Source organism: Staurois parvus, unplaced genomic scaffold (assembly GCF_062004578.1).
Source record: "Staurois parvus isolate SC_StPar_1 unplaced genomic scaffold, SC_StPar_1.0 ptg000556l, whole genome shotgun sequence".
NCBI classification, from domain to species: domain Eukaryota; kingdom Metazoa; phylum Chordata; class Amphibia; order Anura; family Ranidae; genus Staurois; species Staurois parvus.
Window position 1 is genome coordinate 601,239 of NW_028318352.1, and position 26,798 is coordinate 628,036.

The window sequence follows — 26,798 nt, forward strand, 5'->3', positions numbered from 1 at the left end:
CGGGTATTGGCCAATCTAAGATCGCCGTGACCTTCTGGGGATCCATCGCGACCCCCGCGGAAGAGAGATCCAGTCCCAAGAATGTGATCTCGTGCTGTTCAAAACAGCACTTTTCAGCCTTAGCGTATAGCCCGTGTTGGCGCAACCGTTCTAAGACCCGTGACACGTGACCCCGATGAACCTCCAGTGAGGGGGAAAAAGTTAGGATGTCATCCAAGTAAACTACCACGAAAATATCAAGAAAATCGCGAAAAACATCATTGATAAAATGCTGAATAGTCGCCGGGGCATTACAGAGCCCGAACGGCATCACCAAATATTCGTAGTGACCGAATCTTGTACGGAACGCCGTTTTCCACTCATCCCCCTCCCTGATACGAACAAGGTTATAGGCCCCCCGCAGGTCTAATTTAGTGAATATCGTTGCTGATCTCAGTCTCTGGAGGAGCTCGGGGACTAGGGGTAAGGGATAACGATTCTTTACCGTAATTTTATTTAGGTCACGATAGTCTATGCAGGGCCGTAACGATTTGTCCTTCTTCTCTACAAAGAACAACCCGGCCCCGGGTGGGGATGTGGAAGGACGAATAAAGCCCTTCCGAAGGTTTTCGTCGATATATTTCCTCAGCACCCCCGATTCCATTTCGGACAAGGGGAAGATACGGCCGAAAGAGATTTCCGACCCGGGTAGGAGGTCAATGGGGCAGTCGTAGGGACGGTGTGGAGGTAGAACGTCAGCTCCCCGCTTACTAAAGACGTCCAAGAAGTCATGATAGGCCGGAGGAATCACCTGGGATAGATTGGTGTCTCCGTCCAAGCACAGGAGGAACCGGGGAACCATGGGTCCTGTGACGTGGCAGTGACTCAAACAATAGGGTGACCGAAAATGAATCGTTCCCTTTTCCCAGTCAATCTGGGGGTTATGGGCCCTCAGCCAAGGGAGCCCCAGAATGACTGGAAAAAGGGGGGAGGCGATGGCGTCCAAACGGAGGAACTCCTGGTGATGGTCTGCCATAGTGGTGAAAATGGGTGGTGTCTCCTGGTCCACCACCCCAGATTTTATACTGGACCCATCTGCCAAGAAAATGTTGAACCCCCTTTCTTTGGTCTGGAGAGGGATTTTTTGCCGGTGGGCAAAAGTCAGATCAATAAAACAGCTACAGGCTCCTGAGTCAACGATCGCGGTCACCGACAATATTCCTCCGGGGAGCTGTAAAGACACAGGAATGGCCAGGTAACTAGACTGATCATCCCTGCCTGCAGGTAAGGAACAAGAAACGGGCGTGGACTTACTCGTTTTTGCAGGACAGGAGCGCACCTGGTGACCAGCTTCCCCGCAGTACAGACACAGGTTCAGTGAGCGCCTCCTCTGGCGTTCCTCGACCGATAAGTGGGAACGGGCCAGTCCCAGTTGCATGGGTTCCGAGTTGTCTCCCATCTCCGTGTTTCGCGGATGGTTCCCTGGGGCTGGAGTTGTATCTCTTGATGGAATCCATGCCACCCTTTGACCCTGGCCGCTCCTTTCCTGTCGACGTTCCCTTAGTCTACGGTCAATTTGAATGGCCAATTCAATCAATCTTTCCAGGGAGTCAGGTAGGCCTACTCGTGCGAGTTCGTCCTTGAGAGGCTCAGACAGTCCAATGCGGAACTGGTGACATAAGGCCGCATCGTTCCATCTGGTGTCTCCCATGCTACGCCTAAAATCGGACGCGTATTCTTCCGCTGCCCTGTCGCAGAGAGTATAGGGTAGCCTCTGCGGAAGCAGCCCGCTGAGGGTCGTCATACAAAACGGCCATGGCCTGAAAGAACTCGGTCACGGAGTCAAGATGGGGGTCGCGCCTCTCCATCAGACGGTGGGCCCAATCCTGGGGCTCATCCTGAAGGAGAGAGACTAGAAACCCCACCTTGACGGTCTCGGAGGAGAATGTGCGAGGCTGCAAGTCAAAATATAGTGTGCAAGCGTTCCGAAAGGCTCGGAAGCGGCTCCGGTCCCCACGGAACCGCTCCGGCAGGGGAACGCGGGGCTCAGGAGCTAAGGGTGTGGCAACCGCTCCGGATACCGGGGTAGCGGGAGGTTCCACAGACGGGGAACTCTGAGCAGGGGGAGTCTGGGGGGCTAATGTCTCCATGCGGTCTTCCAGTCGGGCGCAGCGACTGTGGAAGTTCTGGAAAGCTTGGGTCAAAGTTGCCAGGTGCTGGCAAATATCCTCTAGGGACGCCGGTCCACTTCCTGGCTCTGTCATGGCCGCAAGGTACTGTTAGGATCCGCCAGGCGGAGCCCTCCGTCTGCCAGCTGGTAGACCTACCCAGAGCGTGGGGTCTAAGCCCGGGCTGTGCTTTCACCAGGGCCCCTGATGGTGGGGATGGACTTGAAACAGTCCCGGGCCAGGTCACGACCTCTGAGCGGGCCACCAGCAGCCGAGGAGGCCTCCGGGGATGTATGTAGGTACCAGGAGAGCCAGCTGTGAAGAGGATGGCGGCCCCAGCAGGGTGGTACGGATAGTGGCCCCGTGGGGTAAGCGGGGTACCGAATCGGCGGGCTAGGAGTAGTCGGGTCACACGCAGGGTCAGCCAGGTAAATCAATCCGTAGGAACAGTCGGGATAAGCCGAGTCAAAACGCAGGAGCAGGCAGAATAGTCAGAACAAAGCCGGGTCAATCACAGGAGCGGGTAGAATAGTCAGAACAAAGCCGGGTCAATCACAGGGGCAGGCAGCGTAGTCAGGGTCAAAAAACAGGGTCACAGCAGGAGCAGGTATTCAGGATCACATATAGACCTTGCGGCAATTTGTGACAGTGCAGGGCATCTTTAAATAGTGCGCCCTGCACTGTCATTGGCTGGCTAGGACGCGCCCCCGGCTGTCATTGGACGCCTGAGGCGCGCCCGCGGTTTCTACTGCGCATGCGCGGCGTCCTGTCAGCCGCGGCTCGCCGGGACCTAGTTCCTGTGTCCCGGCGTGATCTGCCGCCAATGCGCATGCGCGGGGGACAGAGCCGCGATTGCGGCAGACGGAGCCGGGATCCCTGACACAGGTAACTTTAGACCTTCTTTGATCTTCCTGGAGCTGATTGTTGGCTGAGTCCTTGCCATTTTGGCTATTCTTCTATCCATTGGAATGGTAGTTTTTCGCTTTCTTCCACGTCTTTCAGGTTTTGGTTGCCATTTTAAAGCATTTGCGATCATTTTAGGTGAGCAGCCTATCACTTTCTGCACTTCTTTATATGTTTTCCCCTCTCCAATCAACTTTTTAATCAAGGTACGCTGTTCTTCTGAACAATGTCTGGAACGACCCATTTTCCTCAGAATTTCAGAGATAAATGCACTGTAACCAGCATGTACAACATTTGCTGCCTTCCTTCCTTAAATAAGGGCAATAATTGCCACCTGTTTTTCAAAGAATGAATGACCTCACTAATAGAACTCCACACTGCTATTATTTTGAACATGCCCCTTTCAATTAGTGATTCAATTACACAGAATCGGCAGCATGCATGTCATGACTGTTGGGTCTGTTGGATTTCTATTACTCTACTACACCTGTTGTAAATTATTTGCCATGTAGAAATATCATTTCTACCAAAAACAGTGATTGATCAGGTTAGTGATGTCTGACTGCTATTATTTTGAACACAACTGTATATTACTATACCAAACATTTAGTACCACATAGACCACAAGAACGGTAAGGTGATGCATTGTTATAAGGTGATGATCATCTCAACACGACAAAAATGACTAGTGTAGAAAGACCTTTTTCACAATGCACACGCTAAAATATGAACCCTTTTCTTTGACATCAAAATTTTGTTGGCAGATGGCAATTTATACTGCTGTCTAATGCGCATAGTAGAAATTGGCAGGTTTGGTTGATATTGCTAGGTATTGATGTTGTGTTATAGCTAATAAACATTTGCCATAGGTTTGGGATGATGCAGATGCCCATGCTCACCGCTTGGCTGAAGCTCCAGGATCTGTGTACATCTCACCATTTAACCATCCTCTGCTTTGGTGAGTATCTGGGGATGGGACACCACTTACCAGCTGCCTCAGAGGCCTGCAGTGACTGTAGCTTGTTAATGACACACACCATTAGGCATTAATCACATAGATGATTGCTGTCAGAGTCGCTGTATCAGCTGTTGTATGAAATGATACACGCGCACATGTTACACTGTTGTGTTCATTTAGATTCCTGTGCATTGATGCAGCACAGCATGTGTTTGTGCTAAATTCACAACTGTCAAATAGCCAAGTGGAAGTTGTGTGTCTGCAATGATTGCGGTATCAAGTTTAGAAAAACCGACATATTTTCAAGACGCATATGGGGGAGTATACAAAAATTGGGCAATCAGAATCTGACGCATGGCAACCATTTAGCTTCTATTTTCATGTTCAAAGCTTTTTCGGACAAGCTGAAGATAGATGCCATTTACTTGCAATGCACATCTGCTTTAGATTCTGCCTGCTTCCATTTTGATAAATGTCCCCCATAATCACTGGCAAAAACATTTTGGTATGCAGGTCTTTTTTACTCAGAAAATAGGCGCAGGAACTCAAACACATTCTCCAAACCCCCTCCCACGCCAAACTATATCAAACAGTGGGCGTAGTAAAATGTAACTAACAGTGGGAGGGTCCTAAAGGGGCATTAACCACTTCAATACTGGCACTTTCACCCCCTTCCAGCCAGGCCAATTTTCAGCTTTCAGCCTGGGTTCACATATATGCGGTGCGGTATATTGGATGTGATTCGCACAGGAACCGCACCGCATTCCTGTGCAAATCACATGCGATTTGTGTGTGGTGCGATCGGAGCCATAGATTTTGTATATATTTAAAAAATGGACCGCACTAAGGTCACAAATTGACAAAATAAACGTTGCAATCTTTAAAGTGATAACAACGAGCAAAATGCAGATAAAATATTAATATTCAGTCCCAACATCTGAATAATTGGTGCAACAGTGCTGTATCTTTAACGGTGATACTCCATACTGAAATGACAAGTGCTTCACTGTGTTCACACTGGTGCCCCACATAGATGTAAACTCACCGTCATTTCATGACCACCTATCTCTAGGTAAGTCACACTCACTTTTTGGGACTATCGCAGTTTGCAATCCAGTCCTGATGGCCGATATTCCTTCGTCCTTATAACCGTGGTTTCTTGTAGTAACCAATAACTTTCCACTAGATCTGCATCAATGTTAGGCAACTCCTCTCCTCCACGGGCAGTATCTCATATTTTCAGCAAATCAAAACAAAACCAGACATCCCATTATGTAAAACTGTATAAAACATTAATATGGGGTCAAACAATAGAAATGCCACTCACAAAAAAACATATTTTCTTTCAAACATACATTTTGTATGGTTCTAATCGCATCACACCCGCACCAAAAATGTGCAGGACCCTTTTTTTAGTCCATACTAGAATCAGATCGCATGGGTATTCACATCTATGCGATATGATTCTGCACATTGCACATTGCGGACCGCTTTCGTTTCTGTAATACAATTTTGCAAATAAATAACCTTTCTTCATAAATTTAGGTCAAAATGTATTCTGCTACATTTCTTTGGTGAAAATACCCCAAATTAGTGTATATTATTTAGTTTGTAGGAAAGTTACAAACCATTATATATATATATATATATATATATATATGACAATTGATCAGTCCTGATGTACTGACAACCAATCTCATTTCTTGAGGCCCAAAAATGCCAGGAGAGTATAAATACCCCCCAAATGACTTGTAATTTTTTTGTCACAATTTTTTGTAAAATTAAGAAATTAATAAAAAAAATTCACAATTTTTTTTTTACATATTGTTACCAGTCCAGTACAGCGTTATCATATAACTGGTGTGGCAGTAATCAGGGACACTGACTGGTGACAGTGTGTAAAATAAATAAATAAAACAAAATTTTTAATGATTTTTTTTCTTTTTTCATTTTTTTCTCTTCTTTTTACTATTTTTTTCAACACACTGTGATCAGAGCAATATAATGTTACCATAGTAATAGTGTACTACTCTGGGCAAGTGATCAGGATTTTTTTTTTTGTGTGTACACATTATGATCGCTAATACCAATGTATTTAATTGATATTAGCAACCATTTTTACTGAATTAAACTGACTCATTGGGGTTTATTTACTAAAGCTGGAGAGTCCAAAATCAGACTCCCTTCTGCATAGAAACCAATCAGCTTCTAACCTCAGCTTGTTCAATGAAGCTTTGGCAATGAAACCTGGAAGCTGATTGGTTTCTTTGCAGAAGGGAGTCTGATTTTGGACTCTCCAGCTTTAGTAAATAAACCCCATTCAGTCTTTTGTTGTGATTAGCTGTGATGGGCTGCGATTGGCCCTGGTCTGTACCATGTGCCGCTGTGACCAATCAAATGAAAGGAAGCCATCCATTGGTTACAACTATCATGTGATCTGCTATGATTGGTCACAACAGTCACATGACACTGGCAGCGGGCCGGTGTAGTGATCTGTCAATGGCTGTGTTCCGTGGACACAACGGGTGACAGAGCTCGCTGCTACATGGCCCCACGAGCAGCACCTTCTGATAGGACATCATATGATGTCCACTCAGAAGGAAGAGCATCCCTTCCGGCCATCAATCTGCTATAGGCCAGGCGGGAAGGTGTTAAATACCAGGAATGCATCATGTACAGAGTGCAGAGTTTGGGAGGGTTACATACAAAGTGCAGAGTTTAGGTGTGCATTAGGTGCAGAGTTCAGGGGTGTGCTACATACATAGTACAGAGTTCAGAGGTGCACTGCATACAGACTGCAGAGTTCAGTCTTCTTCCACAGCTTCTTACCTTTTCCCCATCTCACTTTCATCCCTCTTCATCTCTGACCTCTGCATGAAACCCTCCCTCAACTGCCCCCATATTCTCCCCCTTCTTAAAAGCTACACCATCTTCCACATGTCTTACTTTTTGTTGCTGTATTGAGCTGACTCAACCAGCTGGCTCTAGTACTCTCCCCACACACTGTAAGTGGCTTGGCCTCTCTAACTTGCAGAGAGCTCATCCAGTGGGGTGTTCATCTGCACTGGACCCCAGGCACCTGCATCTCCCTTGTCTCCATACTATGCTCAGTGGGAGCTACTCAGGAGATCAAATCTGTGGGAGCCATGGAGAGACATGCTGTCACTTGTAGACACAGAAGCCAAAATTCTGTGTTTACAATTGATAGTAGTGAGCAGGGAGCAAAGGGTCTGAGCCAGAGGTGGTGGAACTATGTTCCACCAAGTTCCAGCTGAAAAAGAGCCCTGTCAGTATGTTTCTGAAAATGTAGCCATTGTTCCAAAATTGGAGTAAGTTAAGGCAATATGTTAATTACTATAATGGAATTCTTTAAACATACCTCTAGGAACGTAGTTTATATCTTCTTAGAAGTCTCACTCACAGCTTTGATCAGCCTTTCTCAACCAGGGCTTTATGGAACCCTTTTCTTACCTACACTGGCCACCAAGACATTGTGGCACTTCTACATTGACCACTAATATTAGGGAATACAGCAATTTGTACTTTCTGTGTGAATTATTTAATTTCAAGATTAATACTAAGATTTTTCTGTACAGAGATAAAAAAAATATCCACCCAGGGTGTCAAATATGCTAGTATCCCCATTTATTATTTTATTTAAAACATTCTACTTCAGCTGAGATACTGAGAAATACAAGTATCATTATTTTTAGTAAGGGTTCCTCAAAATGTGAAAAATATTTCAAGGGTTCCGACGAGGTAAAAAAAAAAAGGTTGAAAAGGGTTGCTTTAGATTATGCTCTAGGTGTATCTTGACAGTTAAATAGTAAATTTTTTCTTCCACAAAGGCTTTAGCATGACGGACAAAGTAAGCAGGGCAGATGGATTTAAATAGCAGGCCAAAATCCCTTGCTATATCTTGTGAATGCATCCATGTATTCATGTACTTGCTCTACTGCACATATGAGAACATTACCAATCTAACATACCCACAAAGATGGAAGCACTGCTTAACACATGTTGAAACAGAACAATTGTTTTTTTTCTTTGAGCCTTTAAGTTCACAATACTATTTTTCAGAGTCATTTTATTAATGGCATTCACTTATTTTTTATACAATATAAAGGGAACTATTTTTAAATGGTCCACACAACCACAACCAGATTTTTTGTGCATTTGTATCACAGGGTGACTGTTAAGGTCTCTTCTCTGCTGGATAAAGCTTCTTATAAGAGACCCTCCAATTTTGAGCTACTTCAGCTGGTTCAAAACACCCCTCCCTTGAGCAGCTCTCTACATAATTACATTCATCGGACATTAAAGCAAACCCTTCAGAATAGTTCCAAGCAACAAAAAACAGGCTTGGCTGTCAACCAAACTGGAGGTATTAACAGGTATTGAAGAACTGATTTAAATCTGAACTCCAGGAAAAAATGAAAACTATCCTTGTAGTGGGCTTTCCCAACACTAAAGAGTTAAGTACTCATTTTTGTTTAGGTACTATCAAAAAGCATGTTTTCTTATCTTATTACTTGTTCCTATAGGCTTCATCTTCTCTGTGCGACTGGTCCCGTTAAAGCCACTTGTCTTTGGTGCTCTGTTGGTCACACTCTCATTACATCACATGTAATGAAGTAGCAGTCCTTCATTGTACGTGAAGACATCAAGGGCTTGCCCACAATCCTAAGCACCGAAGAGGAGATCACTGGTTGCTGGGAGAGCAAGGGATACTTAACTAAAGCTGTTGTTTAATGATGCCCTAGGAAAAAAACCAAGTATTTACCCTTGCTGTGTGAGGGGATCCCTACAACAAGGTTTTTATATTTCCCTGGAGTTTAAGTTTAAGAACCTGTTTTTGTTGTTTAGAATTGTGTTGGAACAGGCAAGGCTTTGCAACCAGCCTGCCTAGAGATAGCAGTAATTTGAGTTAAGGGACCTTCACAATAGTCCATTGATTTAGGTCAAGGGATTGAAACAGTGTGGTAGAAAAATTACAAGGACCAGAGTGTTTCACATTTAATGGATGATAATCTGATGTAATTAGTATAAGCTTTTATATGGCTTTGTGCTTTACATTTATTTTCAGTTTTAATAAAACTTGTTTTCCTGTAGATTGACTATATTTTTGCTTTCTGAATTCTGCTACATATGCTTTTTTACGTTTTATAGGGAAGGTCATTCTAGTCTGGTGTTGGAAGTGAAAGCAGCTCTGGGGAATCAGAAGCCGGGAGCTCTTGTGGTTTCAGTAGGAGGTGGAGGGCTCCTTTCTGGAATCATTGAAGGACTTACCAGAGTTGGGTGGTCTGATGTGCCCATCATTGCCATGGAAACATTGGGAGCACACTGTCTAAATGCAGCCCTTGAAGCTGGGAAGTCTGTGACTTTACCTGACATTTCTAGGTAAGACTTTTAGAGGACATGCCTGACAACTGACAATAATGTGACCCATCCAGATGTCCAGACATGTGTGCTCATTTGTTAAAATGAACTTGGAAATTCAAATTAGCGTCACCATAAAAGCAAATTAAAGAGTATTTTAACCCTTCTGAGCAAATAAGAGATGTCACTCTTGAAACCTGATATCTGGGTTCCTCAATTTACAAAAACTGTTGTATCTGATGGGATGTACTTAAGGTGGGTACACAACTCTTTTTTTTTGTACAGCCAGCTGGCCGAATGAAAAACACACTAATAGGTTCCTGCAATCAACCAAGCGAGGGATTCTTGTATCCACCCACAGCAAGCTGCTGCTTGAAGAAGGTTTTCCAGAAGGTCTGGAACTTCTGTCGAACAGGAAGGGCTATGCACAGATCAAAATTCAGCCAGTCCCTGCTGAACTGGCCTTCCTTTGATCGGTGTGTAACCAGATTTACGTTACAAGTCTAATGTAAATAGTATCAGGCTAAGTTTATGCTTTGGAGTAGAGTGGGGAAAACATATTGTGTATTACTGCAAGGAGAGAGACATTTTCTGCCCTGCCCTGTCAACCCCCTATTCTTTTATTTTTATAACCAAAACATATTACAATAGTTGTTATAATAACTTTTTCTTTTAACTCAAACTTTGTTGAAAATTCCACACCCAGCACTGCAGTCTTCCATGTAGCATATGGTGAATAGCAGAACTACTTGCCAGTCCCAATCCTACCATACAGAACAATCTAAGGACATATCATAAAGGCAGAATATATTGCTAACTTTACAATTTAGAACATTGGTCAATTGCACCATGGGATCCAGCTATCAAAACAACAAACTAGCATGCAGTGTGGATCATAAGACTAGGATTTTCCATACCCGTAATTCAATTCATAAGGTTATTGTTCACCCACATCTACATAGTGAAGAGTAACCGATACCTGATGCAGTTATTAGCCCAGTGGGACATTCAGCAAATCCAGATAGCCATACCTGGAATTGAAAGCCATATTCCCTGAACTGAATTCCCCAGTTATTCCCCAGTGAGTGTAGATGTACTTTTCCATGCAAAGCATACTATTAAATGGAACTTTAGGTAACAAAAAAAGTGAACAGGCAGGAATTTGAATGCCTTGTCTCTTCTGCATTAAAGTTACTTACCTGCCTGTCCACCCCTGTTCAGTGAGCAGCGCATGTGCAGCTTATTGTACAAATTCAGCAATGCTGAATCTGGCTAAACTCCTGCATATGCACGGGAGTGACGTTATCCCCACCCAGCCAGCGATTGGAACCCAGATGTCAGACGGGGAGCAGAGGGATGCCGCAGCGCTGGAGACGAGGTGAGTACAGTTCTGCTTTAACCTCCCTGGAGGTATTCCCTAATGTAGCTCGGGGTAAAGTTTCAGTATCACAAGCGGTAACCCTGAACTACACTCGGGAATACCATGCAGCGTTGCTCCGGGATCTCTTCTTCACTTACCTTGTTCTTCGCTCCCGCAATGTCCCTCCTGCAGTTTTCCCGGCAATCTCCTCCGGCTGATGCCGGCATCTGTCTTCTGGATTCCGTTCCCTGCGACGTCAGGACGTACAGGGACGGAACTGGCGGGAAATTTAAAAATGTGACATTCACTAAATACACTAAAAGCACATAGTAAAACATTGCTGTATCAAACCATTTCACATACATATTGTCCCGAGTGCTTTGTCCTGTGCCCTGCCTGCATTTTTACTGCTCTTTCTGCTTGGAAACTGAGAAATATCCATGGCGTCCAAAAAGCGTCCCTTTAGGTCAAAAGGTTTTAGACCAGCTAGAGAACAGCGATAGTAAATTAGAACCAATTGCAGAAATGAGTGATAATGATTCGTGGGGAAATTCGTCATCAGACACTGAAAACGATTTTGCGACTTTGCTCACTGATGTGCGAACTTGGCGCTATATTTCAAATTTCAGTGTTTTTGGTTTGATTATATTATTGAATTAAATGTATTATTTTTATATTATTGTTTTTATGATTATTTATTAAATTATAATTTATGATTTTGTGTTTCAAATTTTATCATACCCGGGATGTTTACTAGACTCTTGTTCGGACAGATTTCAGTGAGTTATTCCTACAAATTACAGGCCTACAATAAAAAAACGACATATTTCCATGCAAAAAAATGTACCGCTTTGAGCACAGAAATACTGACATAATCAGACCGCTAGGGAGGTTAAATTAGTGTTTCTACTCAATAGGACTAGAAAAACTAGGGGATTATTGTGATAATAACTTAAAGTGGAGTTCCACCCAAAAGGGGAAGCTCCGCTTATCTGCCTCCTCCCCCCCTCCATTGCCACATTTGGCACCTTTTGGGGGGAGGAGGTTTTGACAGGTACCCTCTCCCACTTCCGGCTCAGTTCGCCACAGCGCATTTACCCAGAAATTTAGTCCCAGAAGACTGTGGCTCATCCACAAAGTGCAGCGCATTTTGTGTATGTGTAGTAGGAAACCGGCTGTGAAAAAAGGCTTCACTGCCGGTTTCCCTTAGTCAAGATGGTGGTGCCAGCACTCGATAACCGATTGAAGAAACGGCTCGGGTAAGGACTGTGCTGTTACACTTTTTGTGTAACAATATCCTGCAGTGCATAACTATGGTTAATTTTAACATACTGTCATCTTGTGGACATTTTGGTTATTGTACTTTCCTTTTCTGTCTTTCATCCTGTCCCCTCCCACTAGCTATTGATCCTCTTCCTTCTTCACTGTCTTCTGGGTATGAATATGGCCGCTAGTCTGTAAACCACATGTAATCTGCTCACAGCTGGGGGCACATTACCTTGTTTTGACCTGCAAATACCTGCACATTTACATTCATCCACTACATCTTGTTGTCTGCTGTACCTTCTGCATCGCAATAAAGATCCATGGATGAGAAAAACAGGTGTTTTGTGAGTTCAGCTATCTGAAAAAGACTGTCCGCAGCAGGGGTGGACTGACAACTCATGGGGCCCCTGGGCAATAGGGGATCATGGGGCCCCTATGTCCTTGCCTAAACTAAAAAAAACCTATGAAAAAGGTACCAGGTGCATCTCATGGGGCCCCCTACTGATCCCGGGCCCTCGGGCAGTGCCTGAGTTTCCAAATGGTCAGTCCGCCCCTGGTCCGCAGTGATTGTATCTGCTTACACAGGCCAGGTATAGAGGTCTCAGTAAGGGATAAGTTAATAATACAGCAGTTGGAGTCAGAATAAGGACACCACTTGATGCCTGGACAGGTAAGTGCCCTAATAATAAAAGTCAGCAGATACAGTATTTGTAGCTGCTAACTTTAATTTTTTTTTGGGGGGAGGAGGGGAAGAACTACCCTTTTTAAAAAATGTATTCTAACCTAGTATACAAATATAAATGGCAAGACATAGGATGTCTTATATATCATATATCATAAATGGCAAGACATAGGATGTCCATATATCAGAGCATGTTGTGATCATCAGAATTCCTAATTAATATATGCCAAATAACAAGCATACAGCCATGTACTGAGATAGCATATATAATGACAGGAATATGAAGATTTTTATATAATCTGCAATGTTTTCTAAACAATAATAGTGGGAGATTGAAAAAAAACATGTACACTCAATATATACGATTTATGTTCTCTGAGTGGCATTGACAATTTGAAACTACCTTTTCTGTCCTCATAGCATTGATCAAATGGACATAGTTTCATAGGGGTGTAAGAAACAAGACTGCCTGCTTGTCACTAGGTCTCAAAGTACCTGTAATTACAGCCAACACTACAGCAGCAATTCAGTAGGGTTATTAAGACTTAGTTGGTGCCTGACAGCTATGTGCTTCCCTTAAGATTGCACTGACCAATTAACTGCGACAATGTGACACTTGTGAAGTGAGAGCTGTCTCTACAGGAACACACACTTCTACATGAGAAGGATAGAGGCAGCTTGTGACTTATCCGAATGATTGAGAAGAAGAGGGGCCATCTTTTTTTCCCTGCACTGTAATCATTTATTTTTTGTAAACGTGATTGTATTAAGAATGTGAAGATGAGTATAAAAGACAAATATGGATGGGGGGAAGATGATAGGGAGGAGAGCAGTATCTTTATGAACAGCATTACAGTTGAGTCAACAAAGAATTATTTTCAATTAATTCTAGCTAGTGGTAATGAGACTTGATGCCATAATGGTATGAAAAGGACTTAGGTGTAAGTAAACTTGTAGGTTAAGGTAGGTACCGAATAATATTCTGCTTGATTTTATCTAATACATTTCCACTAAAGAAAATTTCAGTTTGGCTGTGTGGAAAGAGATCATGCAAAATGAAGCTTTAAATCAGGTATTCTTCTTTTTTTTTTACAGCATTGCCAAGTGCTTAGGTGCAAAAACAGTATGTGACCGAGCTTTGGAGTGTGCAAGAAAATACAAAGTTATCTCTGTGGCCGTGGATGATAAAGAAGCAGTCCAAGCTATTGAGATGTTCCTGGGTATGTAGGAAGTGGATAGTGACTTTACATTCTTCATTGGTCCTGTTGAATTCTTTTCAGTTTGGATTGTGAGCTATTTTTATTCTGAAAATCAAAACATATTATTTTATTGAAACCTATAAGATCCTGCCAGTGTTCTTATACACAGTACTTTTTAGAATTCTGTTCTGCAGCAATAGAAAATGTCCGTATACATCTCATACTCACAAAGGCTACGTATGAATAATTTGAATTCTCGTTTAAATCCAACAGCTGGAACTCTAGGCTACTTTTCAGATATTTCCCTGTCTATCCTTACCTTATCAAAAATTCCTGTTGTTTGCAGAGCTTGGTTCATATATATGCATTTTACATTTGATGCTTTCTCCAGTGCTTTTTGCAGTTTGTTTTGCCTTTTTCTACATGCGTTTTTGACGTGTTTTTACAGCGTTTTGTTCAGCTCTTTGTTTTTTGTTTTTTTTGTTAAAGTGGATTTTTTTTTTTGTTGCTGGGCAGAATAAAAATGCAAAACTCGCAGTGATCGTTGCTTTCGGGGTTGTGGTCATCCTGGAGTTGTGTTGCATATATGGTGGTCATGCTCGAAACTGATTCGTTTTTGGTTTCGTGTATTTGGCCTCCTTTTTACCTTGTTCAATCTCTCCATACGCCGGGATGCTCAGTACGCTTTTCTTCTTTGTCCCATACTGTTCCTCTTCAGGGGGTGTGTGGGACCATATGACCACACTGATGCTCAATGAACAGATGTTGAGTATCTGTAACGACTGCCAACGGAAATTTTTGAAAATATGGGAGCCGTGGTTGACATATGCTCTTACCACGATCTCCCCAGCTAGTCTGGGTTTGTGATGTTGTTCGATATTGGCGTTCCTGGACCCCTGCTCCTGGTCTTGTCATCTTCTTCCTTTCTTACTCCTTTTTCCTTTCTATTATATTTGCCTTTTGTGAGGCGGTGGATAGCTGCCTTTGGTTTGAGCTACTGTCAGTGTTATATCACTGTTTTTGTAATTTATGTGCCATTGATAGCCCCTGCGTGGGTGCACCCTTTTCTCTGTTGGTGTTAGAACACTGTTTTTTTACTTTTTATGTGCCATTGATAGTCCCTGCGTGGGCGTGTCTTGTTGCTTAAGTCTTGTTGAAATGTTTACAAATTAATAAAAACCATTGAAATGCAAAATTGCAGAACGTGGCAAAAATGCACTACCCTATATTTAAGCGGCTTCTCCATTGAACTCTGTTGTAGAAAAAACGCTGCTTTTTGCTTTTAAAAAAAGTCCCTGACCCTTTCCAAAAATGCAGCAGCTCAAAAAAGCATAGCTGTGAACATGTGTCCATAGGAAACCATGTTAAACGGACTGTAGTGCGTTTCTGCAAAAAGCACTAAAATTGCATTGGTGTGAACGGAGCCTAAAGCAGAACTACACTGCATCTGAGCACCACAAGCCAAAAAAATTATTTCATTCATTTTTAATATTCAGAGCAAACTCCCCCATCCATCTATGTCTCCATGCTTTATTTTATCTATAAATCACTCTGAAAGATACCCCCAGGCATTTCTGGCTGTGGCCACCTTGCCTAAGGGCAGATGATTCTTGTAACATTTACTTCTTGGAATCCATCTGCCCTTAGCTCAGACATGCAAGCAGGAGGGTGTGCTTAGATGAGAAAGTTCCTCCTCCCCTACTGAAAACTCCTGGGATGTATGACATTGTTTGCCTAGGCATGTAAACCAGGAAGTAATTGAATAAATGGAAACAGAGTTTAAAACAAGTAAATATCATATATTTTCCTATCTATTTACTAGCAGCATAAGGATTAAAAATGGTAAATGTTGATTGAGAGAGTGAAGTTCCACTTCAATAGGTCATGCTGAAATTTACATACACAACTGAATGAACCAGAGTACTTATCCTCCCCCTTTCCCTTCTTGCTGTGTTCAGACTTGGCCATTTAGAGTTCAATTAACTGCTTCCTGACCGCCCTATAGCAGAACTAGTGCTACAGGGCAGCAGGGCTGTGAAAAATCATATATATATATAGTTTGTCATTTTGTATTTCCGGGCAAGGGGCACGCACGAGGCCATTAGCGGCCTCAGTTGTTGATCACCAGGTCCCGGCCGGTGATTCCCCGCCGGCACGCGATGATTGTCGAGCATCACTGATGGGGGAGAGGTCTGTATGTAAACTATACAGATCTCTCCCCTGTCAGCACCAGCACACTACTCAAATACCACCAAGAGAAAGCTCCATTTGTGGGAAAAAAAGGACATAAATTTAAATTGGGTGCAGCGTTGCATGACCGCGCAATTGTTAGTTAAAGTAACACAGCGCCGTATTGCAAAAAATGGCCTGGTCAGGAAGGGGGGGAAATCCTCTGGAAGGCAAGTGATTAATGAGAGAGAGAAAAAGAAGCATCATGATAAAAATACATACACTCGTGCTCATGGAGCACTGGCACTTTCCCACATTCATGGAAATGCAGGTGCTGCATACATCTGCCCATAGATGACCGTACTCATGTAAACTTTGATGGCTTCTGCTTTAGCGTTTATCCATACTGCACATACAGCGTATTTTTCAAAACACAAGTATGACCATGTACAGCTATTCTCTTGTATGAGCAGTTATGCCTAGCATCTGCAGCTCCCCAGGTGCCGAAAATTGTCAAGGATTTTGCTCTAGAGGACTTTGCAGCATCTAGAGATCATGGATTGTCAATTTATGAGCTAAAGGGGGCCTCAAATGTGGCTTTTGACAGCATCAAAGGGCCCCACATAATATTCACTATATGCAATGCTTGAAAGGACTGTCAGAAACTGCAGACCTAATAGAGGAAATAATGGTCAAAGAATGTGGAAATGCTACATATACAGGGGCGGACTGATAACTCATGGGGCCCCCAGGCAATAGGGGATCATGGGGCCCCTGTGTCCTTGCCCATACTTAAAAAAGCCTATGAAAAAGGTACCAGGGGCATCTCATGGGGCCCCCTACTGACCCAGTGCCCGAGTTTCCAAATGGTCAGTCCGCCCCTGTACATATACCAAGGGCACCAGGGCTCTAGATGTCTGTGTACATGAGGCATCCATGGTTATGTTTAAAATTAAATATATTATCATAATCTCATTTAAATGCTAACTTTTAATTGTACATATACAGGTAAAAGGTCCAGCTAGTAAGAAATGTTAGTGTACATATCTATTTTATAGGTACTACAAATAATTAGAAATACATAAAAAGCTAAATTAAATAAAAACCTAAATATATTTTTCACCTTGTCCATTTGGGGCAAATTGACAGTGTTTGTTTAAATCGCACCCCAGAGCACCTTATACTCACCTTCACAGTCTCCCCCCACCACACTTTATCTGTTCCTGCCAGTGCTTCCGGGTATAGTGGAACATATGACTTTTTCCCATGATACAGTACTAGGCCCTAGCACTGTAATAAAATGGAGGGAATGGCATGCTCTAAGCTTGGACTTCAGTCAGCACAAAATATTTTGCCCTGCCAACCACAGAATAAGGAGCATTGGGGAGCACTCTGAAGAGGAGTATAAGGTGGTCAGTAGGTGGGCTTTTAAAGGCCCTACAAAATTTATTCTGAATGGGTAAGATGACATGACAGCATCTCTTTACGTAACACCTTAACATAGTAACACCTGAGGATTTGGTTAACATAGGTGTATCAATGTTAATTGTTACTTCTTTGCTCCCTGTGCATGTAAATATATCTGCAATGTTCTGGCTCTTGCACGCCACTGAATCCTGCTCGGCAATCTCCCAAATATAGAAGAAATCACCAAAAATGTATATGGGCCCTCTTAGGCAACTAGGGGGAGCTCAGAAAATTATTATTTTTTTGTTAGGAGGCTGAGTAGCAGACAGGGAGTTAGTCCGAGGGGTTAAATTTGGGTCAGAGCTGAGAGGCTCTGCAGCTCAGCTCTCTGGTACCTCCCCCTGATCCAGAAACTTGGAGAAGTCTCTAGAACTCAGTGGGTGAGGGTGAGGAGTGGCTGATCTGTATGCTTAAGGGACTCTGACCAATCCTCAAGCAGGAGGCTGGGCAAGGGGTTGGGGCAGCCCTTAAGGATAGGTGAGGCTGCTCAGAGAGAGAGGAGAGTTTGGGTGGAAGATGTGAGAGCAGGATGTGAATGTTGAGCCAGGGGGGGGGCCCAGTGGAAGGAGCCTGCCTCCAGGTGGGATCTGGACAAAGGGAAAGCTGCACCTCGCCGGCCCCCTGAGAGAGGACCATCTGTGGAACTAAGGAAGGAGCCAGCCCAGCAGAAGGCCTGAAGGCAGCTACCAACCTACAGCTTGTAGGAGAGGAACAGTGAGCACTTCTACACCCCCTAGACCGTAAAGAAGGGAGAGGGCATTTGGGTGGGAAACACGTCTAGCCCCCAGCTGGACTGTACTCTTAAGGTGGTAGATACCAGATCCCTTTGTCCAGGGAAAGCCCTCAGATTGCTAGATAGAGAAGGACTATCTGGGGTTTGGGGTGGTACACCAAGAGAGGCTGCAGAGCTCTTCAAGAAGAGAAATACCCTTCTGTGGCCTTGTACATAGTTGCTAAGGACGTTGTCCTCAGTTAACAGTTCACTGGGCATCCCATGTGTCCTTAATCTTCATCCAAGTTTAATACCCCTAATAAAACTAAAAAAACAAGTTCAATGACTGTTTTTCGTCTCTGGAAAATGCAAGTCTATGGAAAATGTGTGTTGCCTGGCTGTGCAGGACTTTAGGGGGACCCAAATCTTTAGTGACTCCTAAGAGTGTAGTGCTATAGTAGATTGTAAAATATCATCTCGGGAATAGTGCATTACAGCTAAATATCTGTGGATCAGTTTGAAAAACACTGACGTTTTTCTGTGCAATCATGTTTAGTAAACTACATCAACCAAATATAAATTAGCTTTCAGAAGCCTTGTTCTGTCAGACTACTGATCACTAATCTGTCATAGTGCTGTTCTTTATAGAAAGCTAATATATAAAACCTTTGCTGTATATTTTGTTTCACACTGTTCCTCTCACACATTTTTTTTCTTCCAGATGATGAACTGATGCTGGTGGAGGCTGCATGTGGAGCTGCCCTTGCTGCAGTGTATTCAGGACACATCCAGCGCCTGCAACAGGAGGGCAAGTTAGAACAGCTACAAGGACCATTGATAATGATAGTTTGCGGGGGAAGTGCGATCAGTCTCTCTGAGCTTCAGAACTTTAAATCCCAGCTGGGAATGATTTAATCCTTCAGAATAAAATCTATTGAACCAGTGTCTGTTTTGCAAAAACAGTTGGTTGGGATGTTTTAGCGGACTGACAATACTTGGTTTGTTCACAAGAGGGAGTCAAGCCCCAAATAAACACTGTCGATAATATGAGAACAAAACGTTTGCAAGATTTCTATTAACCTCTGACCTCATTTCGAGCTATTGATCAATAGAACGCTCTTGTATTTTCTCTATACCTTCTGGACTTTTCATTTTTCCTCTCTCTGGCTTGCCAGTTTCCCCAGCACCAGTGTTTCTGTCTCTCCTCTCGCTAGCCTTGATAAATTTCCTTCCAGCATGAGTCCCTGTGCAGATTCTCTTTGGGATCAGACCCCTATAAATCATAACTCTCCAGCCAATATCTTATGTAAAAAGGTTCCTCAGGGCTGGGAAATCCTATTACCAGAAGCACCATTAATTATGGCAAGTCAGCTTTCCCTCCAGCTGTAATATGTTATCTGCAAACCCTGTAGTCCAGACTGTGGCCTTCCCCACTGCAAGTGCTGGAGGGGATACAGAGAACATGCTGGAGAAAATCAATGTAAAGCCACCAGTATATGCTATCTATCTATCTATCTATCTATCTATCTATCTATCTATCCATCCATCCATCCACTTTATCTATCTCTAGACAGAGACACTAGAACCCAACTGATTAAATCTGAAAATTAAATTTTAAATGTAGCCGTGACAACCTAAGGTGTATTTAAACTCCAAAAATGAACTTCTTTTATTTTCTCAACCTTTTACTGTTAAATATACCTTTGCATATGTTTTGTTATATCTGTTTTATAAGTGCAAAAACAAATCTGTTGATCCTGCTAGAAATCCTGTGAGCTGGTAAGTTTCTCTATGTGCTGCAATCTTATTGGTTACATTGTTTGTATCTATCTTTGAGGACTATAAAAATACCTCCCTATTATGACAAAAAGAGAGGGGGAGGTGTTCTGTATCTAGGGAGGCGTTCTAATGGGCTATGAATATTGGTTAGTGAATATCCAGTTTCCATTGCTCACTAAGACTCGATTCACACTGCCGCGACTTGGTATCTGACTTGTGAAAACCAAGTCACATGACATGTGAAATCCAATGTTAGTCAATGAGAGTTGTCTTAATTGGCACTACTGAAGTCGCTCCGACTTTACAAAAGTTTCCTGTACTACTGTGGCAGCACCCAAATATTGTAGAGTTCCCCTTAATTTTTAACATTCCTAACAGCATCTGTTTGCAAAAACAAGGTCATCAGCTCACTTCCTCTTCCCATATTTACTGTGGAATAATGTGTTCCAGTCTGTAGCTGGTACCCAGGGGTGGACTGACCATTTGGAAACTCGGGCACTGCCTGAGGGCCCGGGGTCAGTAGGGAGCCCCATGAGATGCCCCTGGTACCTTTTCATAGGCTTTTTTGAGTTTGGGCAAGGACACAGGGGCCCCATGATCCCCCTATTGCCCGGGGGTCCCATGAGTTGTCAGTCCGCCCCTGCTGGTACCCTTATTTTCAGCTGAAAATAAGTTTATCTAGCTAGGCTATATCCTGCACTGTTTAGAAAGTCTTTTAATTGTACAGAAAGTAAAAGAGGAAATATATGCATTGTGACGAAATTGCTGAGATGTATACCCTGTAAGATGCTTTTTCAAGACACTTAGCTTTCAGACATTAGTCCTTGTTAAGTCAACCAGCTCTGGTAAATAAAAGATTTGTTTTCCTCAAGTTCGTGTCCGGAGTTTTACCTGGAATTCCCAAAGTTGCCATTATACTACCTCAAGGCGACTTCTATCCAACTTGTGCCCATAGACTTTAATGGAAGTCGCCTTTAAGTCGGATCTTTATCTATATTGATGTAATTTGGATCCGACATTACAGGATGATTACCCGGGCAAAGTTGCATGGCACTAAAGTCATGCATGAAGGCACATCAAAGTCATACTCAAGTCGCCAGCAAATTGCCAGGAAATCACCTGGCAAAGTGGCACCATAAGTCGTGTGACTTTCAGGTTGCAGGAGTCTGAACCGAGCCTAAAACGTTTAACTCAAAATCCACAAAATGATTTTCAGAGTTGTAAAGAATACTGCACTGGCTAACAATACCTGTGGAATCTTGAAAGTTCTTTAATAATTGGCTTTGACTTTTCCCTGTTTTTTTACCACAATAGATGATGAAAATATTTGATGGTGTCATCAGTATATAAGCCATGTTGATATTCCTTTGATGTTGGGTTAAATTTAGGGGTTAAGTTTAGGGGTACCACTTATATTGACCCTTTGGCCCCTTTCACATGACAATTCTGATCAGGGCTGTCTGTCAGCTTTTCAGGTGGAACTGATTGCATGGTTTATTCATATCTATGGACCAGAGGGTGTAAACGGGTGTCTGTTTACAACCTTCGATCCAGTCTGCTAAACAAAATGGAAGGGATTTCATTCTAATCCATCTGGGCAGATCGGATCGGAGGTGGGTGTAAATGGACAGCTGGTTTGTGTCCATAGAGTGGAGTAGGCTTGGACCATGTCTGCTCTGTATAAACTGTCATCTGCCTGCTCTTCTCATCAAGGAATCAGCAGACCTGGGTCTTTCTCACACTCCTACTGCCCTGTGCATTCACCATAGTGAAGGGAAATACCCACACCAAAGATGTGGGGGAGCATGTAACTCTACTTCCTTCCACAATGCAGTGGCAGCTACTAGGTCTGAGCGTTGTCACATTTAGGTGGGGAGAGGTTCCTTGTACTATCCCACTGGACCATTGCTATGGTGGGCTGCCTCACTAGTCAATGTGTGGGAGATGGGATGGGAGGGCAGGAAACACTACTAAGAATTGCAAAAGCTTTGGCCAATCAGAACAGTTAACTATTCAGGTGGAGTTTGTGGTGGCAGTGGTGGTGGTGGTGGTGAGGGGAGATTGAAATCTACTGCAGATATATAGAGGCCCCTCCAAGTGACTGAAACTTTATTTTATTTTAATTTATTTTCTCTCTTCAGTGTACCCCAGGCCCTACTGTTTTCTAAAACATACAAAGTGTAAGGGGAAAGGTGCAACACTACAGTACAAACCATATGCTGTAATACAACTCCTACTTTATGGACTACACATTCTTTTGACCCCCTAAAATAGTGTATTTTTCTACCTGACTGGAGTACAGCTTTTCCTTTAACCACTTGAGCTCCAGAGGATTTACCCCCCTTAATGACCAGGCCTCTTTTTGCTACTCGGCGCTGCACTAATTCAACTGATAATTGCGCGGTCATGCAATGCTGCACCCAAACGAAATTTACACCACAAATAGAGCTTTCTTTTGGTGTAATTTGATCACCTGTGCGCTTTTTATTTTTCACGCTATAAACAAAAAAAGGCCAAAAATTTTGAAGAAAAACAATATTTTTTAATTTCAGCTATAAAAAATATATAGTAAGCTCAAAGTTGGTTATAAATTTAGGCCAAAATGTATTCTGCTACATGTTTTTGGTAAAACAAATCCCAATAAGTGTATATTGATTTCTTTGTGTGAAAGTTATAGCGTCTACAAACTATGGTATAAATACTGCAATTTACGCCATTTTTCTGCTATACAGCGCTGCGCTAGTTTAACGGACAATTGCGCGGTCATGCAATATGGTACATAAATGAAATTTACATCCTTTTTTTCCCCAAAATTGAGCTTTCTTTCAGTGGTATTTGATCGCCTGTGCGGTTTTTATTTTTTGTGCTATAAAAAAAAAGGCTGACAATTTTGAGAAAAAAAAAACAATATTTTGGACTTTTTGCTATAAAACATGTCCAGTAAAAAAAAAAATGCAAAAATCAAATTTAGTCATAAATTTCTGCCAAAATGCATTCTGCGACATGTCTTTGCTAAAAAAAAACCCAATACGTGTAAATTAATTGGTTTACGTGAAAGTTATAGCGTTTACAAATGGCGGGAAAGATACTGGGATTTTTAGTTTTTTTTTTATACTAATAATGGCGGCGATCAGCGAATTATGGCGGCAATCAGGGACTTATGGCAGCGACCAGCGACTTATGGCAGGACTGCGGGACTGCGGCGGACATTCTGACATTGGGGGGTACTGACTTGGGGTCACTGACATCCCCAAAAACACTAATACAGTGATCAGTGCAAAAAAAAAAAACACTGACACTGTACTAATGGCACTGGGGAGGAAGGGGTTAACTTTATTTAGCAGGGAAGGGTTATAGGAGTGAGGGGAGTGTTTTACTAGGGGGCGGGGGTGTGTACTGGACGGGACAAGGCTGATCGAGAAAGAGAAACTGTTCTTTCTCGATCAGCTCATCCTCGAGCTGACAGGGAAGTGACAGACAGCACAGCTACTGCAGCTGTGCTCTCTGTCACTGTCTGCCGCCGATCGCCGGGACATAGCCGCTAAGGAGCGGCTGTGACCCGGCGACTGACATCTGCGGCGGTGATCCGCGGGACAGATAGAGCGGCGGCGCGCCTCGCGCGCGCCCCCTGTTTGTTTACAAAACACACGTTTTAAAACGTGGTTTTGCCTGCGAGTGCCGCCCTGCCGCCGTATATGTACAGTGGCTGGGCGGCATGTAGTTAAACTTCAGGGTGTATTTATACAAAAGGTACCAAGCTATTTGTCTTGTGAAATCGTATGAAAATTCACTGTGTGCGAACGGGGGCAAAAATGAATGTTATTGGCCTATTCTCTCTCTAGGTTAAATGCTATTTATTTATATAGAGTAAATCAGGAAAATACTGTATTATGGCCACTGGATGGGGCTGATAATCATAGGAAAGAAATATTTATTTGTATTTCCCCAATTCATACTATTCTGTATGAATGAATAACATTTGGCCTGGAGAGAAAATAGTCTAACAACATTATTTTTTTCCCCCATTCACACAGAATGAATGTACATGAAATTTCACAGAACAAAATAGCTCTGTGATTTTGTTTAAAAGTACACCCATTATTATCATACTACTTTTAGTGTCCTGTAATATATGAAAACAATACGTAAAGTGTTACTAAACCCACAACAGTAAAATCAGTCTGTATATGCAGTAAAGCATGCTTGTTATACTCACTGTGGAACCTAAGGGGTTAATCCTCCGCATTGTGTAAAAAAGCTGGTTTATTCTGTTTTCTCTGATCCCTTATTCTACTGTCCCCAACCCATCTGCTGATAGTACAGAGGTCTAGGAGGCACTCTGCACATGCTCAGTTCAGTGTGTATTGCTAGAGAGTTTTTTTTTTCTTTGGGAGGGTGCATGTGATCAGCACAGGGCCAATCAGCACTGTCCAGACAGAGGGTCAGGGGTCATGCAGCCTCAGGACAATGAAAATTTCTCCTACAATCTTTAATTAGTGCTCTGCTGGACACTGATGGAAGTCACAAGACTGCTCTAACAGCTGATGAGAAAAGGTATTTAGCAGCTTATATTTACTAAAATCAGGGCTTTTTTCAGAGGGAACACACTGGAATGCAGAGTAGAAGGAAAACTCCTACAAGCTTTAACCAGTGCTCAGCTGGACACTGATAAAAGTCACAGGACAGCTATATACTGCTGATGAGAAAAGGTATTTAACAGTTTATATTTACGACAATAATTGCTTTTCCATGTTTTGTGTACTGTGGGAGAAGATATATAGTGAATTCAGGGTCCTGGGTTTAGTAACACTATAAGTGTGTATACATCCAGATAATAATAATAATTATAGTAGTTCTATGCATTTTTTTATTTCACATTTCATAGTCTCTAATATTCTAGCCTGGTCTAGTTCCTCATATGCATCTCAACTGGTCATTGGCCCCTTAGGATCAACCCAACTATATTATTTCTTTTTCACATGTGACTTTTACACTATTATTTCATTTCTATCTCCATGTCTGCTTCTCTGAAACCTCTTCACTCCCCATATTTTATTCTATCTGGCAGCAGTATATTTAAGAAGCAATTTCTCTGAAACTCATTTTTTGTAATGTTGTCTGGGAGAAAATAACTTCTTCAGTATCCTGCATTCAGCTGATTACCACCAATCACATATCATCTGAATGCCGAGTCTGCCCATCTGCAAAAAGGAGCCAAGAAACCAAGTTAACTCTAAACATCCTGAGATCAGTAACTGAACACTACTGATGTGCCATTTCAAAATGACCCTGAAATTAGCATCTGGAATGCTTGTATCTTTAGAGTTTCACAATATCAGGGAAGATGCTAAGGGTAAAATTTCCAATATTCCAAAGTTACAAAATTATGTATTTGGGGAACAATATAGCTACATTCATGATGCTACAGGTGCCCATAAATTTAGGAGCTCAACTTAGTGTGAACCACTCTTCTAGCCCACAGATATTGGGTTTTCTTAAATAGGCTGGAGCAACTGGCTTTAATCTCAAGTCTATGTTGAGTGGAAAAGTCAAAGATAGCAAAAAAACCTGTCCAAAGTTTGAACTCTTTCCTACTCTACTAGAAAGATTTTTATATTGCTGTTGGGTTACACGTTGAGGAGATTACTTCTAACTTCCTGATCTGACTGGCATCCATCACGCGAATAGAGAATGAGAGGAAGTCTTTCAGACAAAAGTAAACTCTATTTGTGTGCAAACACATTTCAGGAGTTACAGCAATGCCCCTTCATCAGGGCTTAATCATATTCATATAAAGATAAATAAAATATGCAATTAATTCCAGTATCTGTTTTTGAAATATGCAAATTAAGTGTTTACAATGTTAAATGTATTTTTATGAATATTAACCTCCCTATCGGCCTGATTATGTCCATATTTCTGTGCTCAAAGCAGTACATTTTTTTGCATGGAAATATGTATTTTTTTTATTGTAGGCCTGTCATTTTTAGGAATAACTCCCTGAAATCTGTCTAGTAAACATCCCGGGTATGTTACAATTTGAAACACGAAATCATAAATTATAATTTAATAAATAATCATAAAAAATAATAATATAATAATAATAAATTTAATTCAATAATATAATAAAACCAAAAGCACTGAAATTTGAAATATAGCACCAAGTTCGCACATCACTGAGCAAAGTCGCAAAATCGTTTTCAGTGTCTGATGACGAATTTCCCCACAATGTCCCGACGTCGCAGGGGATGGAACCCAGAAGACAGATGCCGGCATCGGCTGGAGGACATTACAGGGGACACTGCAGGAGGGACATCGCGGGAGCGCAGGACAAGGTAAGAGAAGAACAGATCCCGGAGCAACGTCGCATGGTAAGCCCGAGTGTAGCACGGGGTTACCGCTTTTGGTACTGAAACTTTACCCCAAACTACACTCAGGAATACCGCCAGAGAGGCTACAAAAATATGTAATAGTATATGTGACACATAGGGGGGATATTTACAAAGCAGTGAATTCAACACTCACCAAACACTCAATGCAGGCAAATCCTTGTGCAATGTGGTTCAATTGCCAACATTTTAATTGGGTTTTAACAAGTAGTACAAGAATTTGGTTACAAAATGTTTTGCCACCACTTTCATAAAAACAATGAGTCAATAAAACAAGATAATAAAGTAAAGAGCAGTGTCTTGTAGTTATTTACTGTAGGAGCATTAGGAAATCCGTTAGTTGAGGTACAAGAATTGCTGTATCTTAGGACCCAGTATTTCCAGGTTT

At 42.4% G+C, this 26,798-nt stretch overlaps 1 protein-coding gene across 6 annotated transcripts in view; it reads left to right on the forward strand.

Annotated features, from left to right (window-relative positions):
• The window catches only part of LOC149450958 (serine dehydratase-like), a 104,556-nt gene extending 83,664 nt beyond the window's left edge, over positions 1-20,892 (forward strand). For all 6 annotated transcript variants that reach the window (XM_089691227.1, XM_089691226.1, XM_089691224.1 and 3 more), the window contains 4 exons: positions 3,920-4,008; positions 9,178-9,408; positions 13,791-13,915; positions 18,964-20,892. In XM_089691227.1, the coding sequence (XP_089547353.1) occupies positions 3,920-4,008; positions 9,178-9,408; positions 13,791-13,915; positions 18,964-19,157 (639 nt within the window). In that variant the 3' untranslated portion in view covers positions 19,158-20,892. The remainder of the gene's footprint in view (positions 1-3,919; positions 4,009-9,177; positions 9,409-13,790; positions 13,916-18,963) is intronic.
• The last annotated feature ends 5,906 nt before the right edge of the window (positions 20,893-26,798 follow it).